The 9,860-nt window shown below is 39.7% G+C and overlaps 1 protein-coding gene across 1 annotated transcript; it reads right to left on the bottom strand.

Moving 5' to 3' along the window:
* Positions 1-992: 992 nt before the first annotated feature.
* On the bottom strand, positions 993-4,731 carry LLPH (LLP homolog, long-term synaptic facilitation factor). The gene is made up of 2 exons (XM_065888110.1): positions 4,527-4,731; positions 993-1,621 (listed from the first exon to the last, which is right to left on the bottom strand). The coding sequence occupies exons 1-2, from the start codon at positions 4,729-4,731 to the stop codon at positions 1,443-1,445; spliced, it is 384 nt and encodes a 127-aa protein (XP_065744182.1). The 3' UTR covers positions 993-1,442.
* Between the last annotated feature and the right edge of the window lie 5,129 nt (positions 4,732-9,860).

The raw sequence follows: 9,860 nt of genomic DNA, 5'->3' as shown, positions 1-9,860 counted from the left end.
TAGATTGACAAAAGCCTATTATATAAAATAATCCTAAGATTTTACTAGCATTAAATTTCAGCTTCAAATCTCCTAAACGATTTGGGTCCTGTCCTATCTATCTCTATACTGTGTCCCAGCGTAGCTGTGTGCCCAGTATAAAATTTGTGACCTGATGCCTAAGTGACCTTATTCCACTAGCTCTCATTTTTTGTTGTTTTTTTTTTTTAGGTAAGAAGTGGATTTATTTAGAGAGAAACACACTCCACAGAGTGTGGGCCATCTCAGAAGGTGAGAAAGGCCTAAGTCTCATTTTTCACTTGGTTTTCTCTGAAGCCAACAGCCCCTTCTGAGTACATACCCGTGAGGGCAGACACCTCGTCTTGTTCACTGGGTCCCTAGCACCTGGAAAAGTCTGCTAGATCTCTATATGACTATATATATATATATATATTTTTTTTTACAACTTGAAGGTTTGTGGCAACATTCTGTCAAATAAGTCTATCAGCACATTTTTCCAACAGCATTATTTTTTAATTAAGGTATGTATATCGTTTTTTTACATGCAATGCTATTGTAAAACAGACTACAGAATAGTGTAAATGTAAATTTTACATGCACTAGGAAACCAAAAACTCATGTAGTCCACTTTATTGCAGTGGTCTGGAACTGAATGTGCAGTATCTCCGAGATATGCCTGTATTAAGCTAATATTGTTTTTGAATCTTCAAGTATGTAGCATTTCCCAAGCTTAATGACCATGTAATATATTTTTTTCACCACACATCCAGAAAAGCTAATTCTGAGAATCATACTCTGAGAATAATATAAAAACTGAAGCACATTAAACTAGTTCCCAGGATGTTCTAATCTCCTAAAAAGATGGAGCATAATAATTTTCACATGTCAATATTCCACCTAAAAATTTTTAATTTTTAAAAAATTTAACTGAAGAATCTGGTCTTCTCTACTACTAGGAAACCTTAAGGATATATGAAAGAACAGATCTTCAAGATCTAGACAGACTATCTTTTATTCTGAATTATCCAAAATCATAACTCCAAACAAGTACTGCTTATATGATCCACTGACATATTTTCACATGATATATAATTTACTTTAAATTTGAGTTAGCTCAAATTTGTCAGTATAATATTATGTTTCATCCTTCCTAAGACTGAATGATTACAACCACATTAATACTCGAGAGAATTCTGATGTCTGATAATCCCTGCATATTGGATAGCATTCAATTAAAATATCAGCGTAGCTTTCATTCATCAAAGAAAATATTTTATTCAAGTTACCAAGACAAATTTGAGGGGTTACAGTTGGGCTTGAATTGAAGAAAAAAGCCAAGTTAAAAAATGGAAACAAAGTTTCCATTTGGTGGAAGCTGAAATCAATGTATACATTCTAATCAAAGACCTGTTCCATGCGGCATTTTTCAAGTTTTTAAGGGTCTACCAAGCCAAACCCTTCGCTGCCTTGATGGCTTTTGCTTTGCTTTTTCCTTTCTTTTTCTCTCGCTTTGCTTTCAGCCTTTTTCTTTGCCTCTGGTTCATCCATACGGGGTACTGCCCATGCTGGTCTAGAAGAGTCTTTTTGTTTCTCTTAATATCAGTCTCCATTTTCATGTCATCTGAATTAAAAAATGGAAAAACTATTAATACTCATGAATGCAACCCCATGAAGAAGCAAATTAATGCAATGAGGACACTGAACTTAAAAGTGGCATGAAACTACAAAAGCAAAAAAAAAAAACAACTCCTTTATTTGTGCAATGTTCTTTGACTAACACTCAAAAAACTCCTTACAGCACATTCAGTAGAATCATACACATGATGCCATGTGTTCCCACAACCATGAAAGACATAAAAAGTATCTGTGAGCAAGTAGGGACATCATCTATTTAGTCACTAAGAAACTTTCTAAAGAATGTTGTTATGCAACCCAGTCAAAAAATGGGCAGAAGACCTAAAGAGACATTTCTCCAAAGAAGAAATACAGATGGCCGATAGGCACATGCAAAGATGCTCAATGTCGCTAATTATTAGAGAAATGCAAATCAAAACTACAATGAGGTATCACCTCACACCAGTCAGAATGGCCATCATTAAAAAGTCTACAAATAACAAATGCTGGAGAGGGTATAAAGAAAAGGGAACCCTCCTACACTGCTGGTGGGAATGTAAGTTGGTGCGGCCACTGTGGAAAACAGTATGGAGGTTCCTCAGAAAACTAAAAATAGAATTACCATTTGATCCAGCAATCCCACTCCTGGGCATATATCCAGACAAAACTGTAACTCAAAAAGATACAGGCACCACTATGCTTGCAGCAGCACTATTCACAATAGCCAAGACATGGAAACAACATAAATGTCCATCGACAGATGAACGGATAAAGAAGATGTGGTACGTATATAGAATACTACTCAGAATGAAATAATGCCATTTGTGGCAACACGGATGCAACCATAGATTATCATATTAAGTGAAGTATGTCAGAAAGAGAAAGACAAATACCATATGATATCACTTATATGTGGAATCTAAAATATGACACAAATGAACCTATCTATGAAACAGAAACAGAATCAGGGACAAAGACTGGTGGTTGCCAAGGAGGAGGGGAGTGGGAGAGGGTAGGAGTCAGAGTTTAGGATTAGTAGATGCAAACTGGTATATATAGAATGGATAAACAACAAGGGCCTACTGTACAGCACAGGGAACTATAGTCAATATCCTGTGATAAACCATAATGGAAAAGAATATGAAAAAGAATGCATACATATGTATAACTGAGTCACTCTGCCGCACAGCAGTCATTAACACAACAGTGTAATTCAACTACACTTCAATCAGAAATAAATTTTTTAAAGAAGAGAACATTGTTATGATTGTCCTTTGCAACAGTGAAAGTTAAACAGGAAACATTTAGGAGATATGGGTTTGAATTACCTCACTAGGGGTAAGTTTATGCTTCTGAAAACACGCGAGTTATGAGAACACTCCTCGGATTAGGTGCTTTCTTGAGCTAAATAAAATTGTTGTGTCAATAAAAAGTGTACCCACGCTTCTAATGGACAGGCCTTAGAAGAAAATAAACTATTAGGAATGACTGGCCACTTCCAATGAAGAGTACTTGGAAGAGGAACAGCAGTAAGCAGCAAGCTTCGTGACAGAACAGACCTGGATATCCTGGGGCTGCCACACTTTTTTACCCAGGTCACACTCAGGTATCCAGCTCTTCTAACAGAAGACTTAGCAGGAAACTCAGCACAGCCATGCTGTGGTCCATCTATCACCAACCTTATCTATTGTGAAGGACATGTCCATAATGTCCCTCTCTGGGAACTTACCAGGGTATACAGGTTTTCTGTGGACTCTGCTACCTGACATTATATTGTATTAGTTCATTTATCTGGTTTACTTTCTGTCTCCTCCAATGTGATGTAAATCCCACTAGGATGGAGGCCATTTCTGTTATTCATCATTGTTGCCTCAGTTCCTAGAATAGTGCCTGATATACATTAGCCCTTCAATAACTGGTCACTGAATGATTATTTTAGGTGCTGTTCTAGGTTCTGGGGATACAGTGGTCCAAATAAGCTCCTTGCTCTCATGGAGTTCTCAATGTTCTGTTGAGGGGAGAAGGACAAAGCAAACTTCAGCTTGTGGTTACAGCCTTTTTAAAGAGAAGTACTGGAACGAGATTAAGTAGGACCAGGCAGGCTGTGGTAAGCACATGGAAATATAATGAGGTGATTTAAGCATGGGAATGACATAATTGATTTATATCCTAAAAGATCATACTGGGTGATATGTCAAAAATGAATCAGAAATGAGCAAAAGCTGAAGAGAGAGGTAAAATGGCTACCACTGTGGTTCAGGCAAGAGATAACTGTCATTAAAGTGAAAGCATGAAAGTAGGAGAAAAATGGGTAGATTCCTAATGTATTTTGGAGATAGTCAAGATGATGTGCTAATGGTTTACAGGTGGGGGATAAACGGAAGAGGGATTGAGGATAATGACTATTATACACATTATATACAGCTTCCAACTTTAGACTATATTAAAACAGACATACCTAGAATCTGTCAAAATCAAATACAGGGAAACTAATCTTTAGGATAATAATATAAGGGCAGAGGACTCTCAGAATGGAACCTAGATCTTGCAAAGGGTAAAATGAAGAAAGACCTCCTTCTATCCTGCCTAGTTCTTGACTCCTGTGTACCCTTCCAACGAGAGCGTGTCTAGGTTTGTCTACCCCTGTAGTACTGTCTATTTCTGAGTCACTTAGGCTACTGTATAAGCACAAAAGGCTTACTCTGAATAATCCAAAACATACCTACTCACATGAGGTGGCTTTAAAATAGCTTAGCATAGAATCTCTAGCAGCACCTCCAAAGAATTATGTGGGCATGGCAGGACGTTTGTAGGGAAGCAAGTGTGAGAAAGAATCGAAAACAGTGAAAAAGGGAAAAAGTCACAAAAGGAAGTTGATATAACTTTTTTTTAAATGAAACACATAAACTCACCTGTTTCATCTTTCACCACACATTGTGTTTTCTCTTGACAATGTTTGGGTTCTACCACAGTTGCTATCTCTTGAACGTCTTTCATTAAAACATCACCATCTACTTTAAGAATACTTTTAAGTCTGCTGAGCTCCTTTGGGGCATTCTTTTTTCTCTTTTCAGCACGCATCTTCCTTTTCCACTTACTCCGTAAACTTTTAGCCATATTTTAGCTGGAATGCTAAAAAATTACATTTTCAAAAGCAACTATTTACCATCAAACAAAAAAACAAATCCTTGGAAAACCAGGTCAAAAGGCATCTCTGCAGAACATGAACAACTGGAAAGTAAACTCTTCACTCTGTTCATGATTTATGATGGCATAATGTGCAAATTATGTGAGGATCAACGTGGCATACACAGCCACTAAATAACAATTAAGAACACCAAACCAAACTCCCCGTGGCCACTGGCACACTGTGAGTCAAGCCAATTCTGAAAGCTCCTGTAGTTTTCATACAAGATGCAGAAATTTAATTTCCCCCAAAATGCAGAGTGCCATCACCTTACATTTATGCAACAACTTAAAAATCACAAAATATTTTATCTTTTAACTGAATCCTGATTTCCCCCAAACCTACAGGCGACTCCACCCACCCCAATTTTCCTCATTATCCACCCCCTCAAATCAATCTAGCTATTTTAAACTTGTCTATTTCTACTCTTGCTTTCCCTCAACCCCTCAGTCCCAGCCCATCCCCTAGAAGGTGGTCAACGTGAGCTTTTAAAAACTTAAAGAGCAGACACTGTCTTTCTTGGAATTAATGATTTTCCAACTCATATATTCAAGATCTACAAGGGTATTTGTCACCTGGCCCCTGCCTCCTTTAACTCTTATCTCATGCTTCACTCCATCCTCAAGCACCAATTACATCTGAAGAAAGTCCAATCAATGACAACCGAGGGACAGTTTATAGGGATTATAAAAAGTTTAGAGGGAAGCTCGTGGGAATGACTTATAACATCATCTTGACTGTGCTGACAGATTTGTGTTTGTGTGTGAGTATACATTGATATATCTTACACACTTTAAATATGTGCAGTTTGTTGTGTTAATTACACATCAATAGGCAGTTAGTCACTAAGACATTATTTTGAAAAAAAAAAGAAAAAGAAAAATGTCAAAATGACGTTGACTTCAGTATCTTTACATTTGCCGTCCCTTTGCCTGGGAACTGATCCTTCACTTCAGTACCTCAGAGACAGCTTTTCTGACTCCTGTAAGCTCACCTTTTATTCTCTACCACCTCATTCTTTTCTTTCCTGTTTAATACGTGTTACAATCTAAAATTCTTAAGTTTATTTTCCGTCATTCCCGGTGGCCCGTGGGCTCCACGAAGGCAAGGGATAAATAGGTCTTGTTCGCTACTGGATCCCCCAGTGCGTAGCACTGTGCACACAGTAAAGTTTAAGCAAACATTTGTTAAACGGACGACTGGTGGAGTAACATTTCTAGACGGCAGCAATCACAAACTCACTCTGTCCCGTGTGTACAACAACGCAAGCCCTGCGAGGGGCTGGGAGAGAAGGGTTGCGGTACACAGCCCTCAGCGGGGCTGAACCACTAAGGAGAACTCCACTTCCCACAGAGCACCGGGAAGCCCCACCCGGAGCACCAAGACAACGGGAGACCCTCGTTCTAGAGAAGGCCTGCGTCTCTGGCCCGGGCTCAAGCTTGCCAGAGAGGGACGAGGCTTGAGATCTTTCCACGAGCAGCGGAATCGAGTCCCAAGTCCCACGCCCCACTGGAGCCGGTTGGTAAAAACAACTCACCTGAGAAGACCCAGGAACTCAAAACACCGCACGCTGCTCACGCCGACCGGAAGACCCCGCACTTCCGCCTTCCCGGCAACCCGCTCTACTGACCCCGCCCCCCGGGCGGCGCGCTGCTCGCTGCTCGCCGAAACGTCCCGGACGGCCTCGAGAGGCGGGGTCCGGGGCTGACGCGCTTCTTGCCTTGGGTGCGAGTGCTGAGCTGGGAGCTGGGCTCCTCCCAGATAGGTTCTGAAGTCGGATTAGGGAAATGCGGAGGAGAAGCCGGGTCGAGGGTCGTACACCAGCTAGGCCTGCGTCCCGAGCGTGAGCGGGGTAGCCCCGAGACTAACCCAAGGAGGGAGAACCGCCAGATGACCCTGCCGTCAGGGAGCTCAGAGCCGACCTCTAGATTCACGTCAGACCTCCCCATTCGCACACATTCACCACGTCGCGTGTTCCTCTAGAAGCCGAATTAAGATCTTTATTTGCAGCCCTTAAATTTCCCCATCCCCGGTGGTGGTCTCACCGTTGTACACATATATCAAAACTTGTCAAACTGTATCCTTTATGTGCAATTCATTGTATATCCGTTATACCTCAAAGCTGTTACCAGAAACAAAAACCACTTTCTCATCCGAAGACAAGTTCAAAGGGTAAAATGATCAAACTAATTCAGTTCAATCAGTGTTTACTGGCTAATCACTAATGTACACCAGACACAATACTTAGCCTAGGACACTCGGCTTCGGTGACGGTCACGCTGATCACAACACCAGTTCTTTTTGTTATTATTTTACATATGCTCCTAATATCACTGGCTTTGGAACCGTACAGGTCTGTGGTATTTATGGTTCTAACACTTCCTTGTGAGTGATATGAGTACTATCTCAGAGCCTGGATTTCCTTATCTATAGAATGAAGCTAATACAACCTAATAATCCTAGGTAGGGGATATAAAAGCTCAACAAATGGCCGCTCACATCATTTTCACATAATAAATTCAAGCATGCACGGGACTATTTGTAAGCAATATTTTCTAGAGATTTACAACATACACCAAGAACCAGTAAATGAATTGTCTTTAATCATGGCCTAGTAAACTCCTGTCTGGTTACTAGTAAAAGAGTTCATTCTGAGACAATTTATGGGTCCCTTTTTTCTTTAAATTTGTGTCCTTGAAGAAACCATGCATCATGTGGAAATTAATAAACTCAGACTACAGCAAGTTGTTTTTTGTTTTGTTTTTGCGGTACGCGGGCCTCTCACTGCTGTGGTCCCTCCCGTCGCGGAGCGCAGACTCAGCGGCCATGGCTCACAGGCGCAGCCGCTCCACGGCATGTGGGATCTTCCCGGACCGGGGCACGAATCCGTGTCCCCTGCATCGGCAGGCGGACTCCCAACCACTGCGCCACCAGGGAAGCCCTGTTTTTTGTTTTTTTAAACAGAGGCTGGAAAAAGCTCATAACATGCGGTATATTTAAAAAAAAAAAAAAACATGGTTGAAAAACCTGCTTTCTTTAGAGATTAAGAAGTTCCTATACAGCAAGTGAATTTCTATTTTAAAGTTAACTGTATGTTAGATCTGGCCACTTTTCCCAAAAATACATGTTTACATTGCATTTTAAATCAGAGAAAGCTCACTTTCAGATAGTCCAAATTGACTGCATCTTGCTTAACATACCAGGCCAAGACTTTTGAATAGATACTTGGCACCGAAAAAGAGAAAAAAGTTTATCTATTATGAAAATGTCATAGTGTTAAATATATGCCATAATTCTGCATTACTGATGTTTTAAAAGGCTGAATCCTAGATTGCATTATTGAGAAAAAAACCTTTCTGAACATGTTCCTCACCAGTTTATATAAAAGCAGTTCTAACAGAATAGTTAAATGGCCTTGCTGTATTTAAATATCCTTAATTCATTCCCTCATTCACACACTTGAGTATGCATTCTGTGATAGGCACTATGCTGGGTATACAAAGATGATGGGAATTAAACTACTGTCTTCAAGAAACTTTAACCCCTGATGGTAGGATAAAGCTTAAGGGTCAAACTGGACATTGCTTCAGCTCCATCACAGAACTAGGAGGAGCCTGTGGGACAGGAGGCACAGTGGGTCGCACTGAATACCTGATAGGAAGCAGAATGGTTTCCCATCTCAAAGCCACGCTACACTACTGGCACCAGCTAATGGAGCCTCTACAGTTAGGCCTCGCCCATGGAATTCCTGATTTGAATAATCCCTTAGTAAGGGTTAGGAAGATGAATGGGATTCAGATGGTGACTCCAAGCTGCCCAGGCACTAGGTGACAGGGACTTCAAAACAAAGCTTTAAAAAAAAAAAAAGCTTTAAAGATGAACAAACAACAAGAACTTCCCAGCTGCTCCAAAAAGGCCCACAACTGGCTGCTGACACCACTAATCCCCAGAAGTGGATCAAGTGGATAAAAGCCAGGTGTGAGGTCTGCAGAAAAGAAATGAAGGCAGGCAGACAGGGCCCACTGCACTTCTTTCCCCAAATTATATTCAATAAAAACAGTTGTCAGATACTGCTCTTCCCTGTTTTCCTCCTACCTCCCTGGCTGCACTTGGTACATTTTACAGTTACCTGTCACTCTGTCCAAGCCCTGCTAATTCCCCTTTTTTATTATTTGTGGAGTCTAGGTATTTTCACCTTTACTTGCTGTAAAAAATTGAGGTTGCATATGCCCTTGTATTCAGCAATTCTGCTCCTAGGTATATTCCCTACCTATGCAAACTCTCCTATCTATGCACACTGGGACACACACAGGGATGTACACATGGCAGTACTGATTGTGACAGTAAAAAAGGAGGAACCATATAAAATTCATTAACAGAAGAATGTATGAATAACTATGGTCGATTTACAAAACATAATAAATACACCAGTGGTTGTCAAACTTCTTGGTCTTGTGATCTTTTTACACTCTTAGAAATTACAACATTTGTCATATCAGAAAGATAAATTTTTAAAAGTTTACCTGTCATTAAAAAAAATTAATTACATGTCTATACGATTTTTATTAAAGAAACTACATTTCGCAAACCAAACAATAATTTACTGGATGAAAAATGGTATTGTTTTATATTTTTTAAATGTCAAATCTCCATTTGCTTATTTATGGTCTCTAGTCACAATTCAGTACATTCTCCCTTTGGACCAACAATAACATTAATAACAGCAGCTGACATTAATAAGCACTTAGTTTATATGATATATCCATCTCATTTAATCCTTATAACAGCCAATAAAGTAAGTGTTATTATTCCCATTATAAAGATAAGGTAAAAGACGTAAGTAAGGAAGAGTAAGTAACTTGCCAAAGGTCACATCACCAGTAAGTTGCCTAGTAAGGATTCCAATTTAAATTCTCTTACCTATGATGCTATGTTAAACTTGAGTATAGCATTATGCAACTGGGTATTCAAAAATTAATTGATAGTGATGGAGTCAAATTTACATCTGAAACTCACCAAAGGCTAAAGCTATATACTACTAATTTATTTCAGTTTAATA

The sequence above is a fragment of the Phocoena phocoena genome, chromosome 11, assembly GCF_963924675.1.
Source record: "Phocoena phocoena chromosome 11, mPhoPho1.1, whole genome shotgun sequence".
Lineage (NCBI taxonomy): Eukaryota > Metazoa > Chordata > Mammalia > Artiodactyla > Phocoenidae > Phocoena > Phocoena phocoena.
This window is presented reverse-complemented; position numbering and strand designations above follow the sequence as displayed.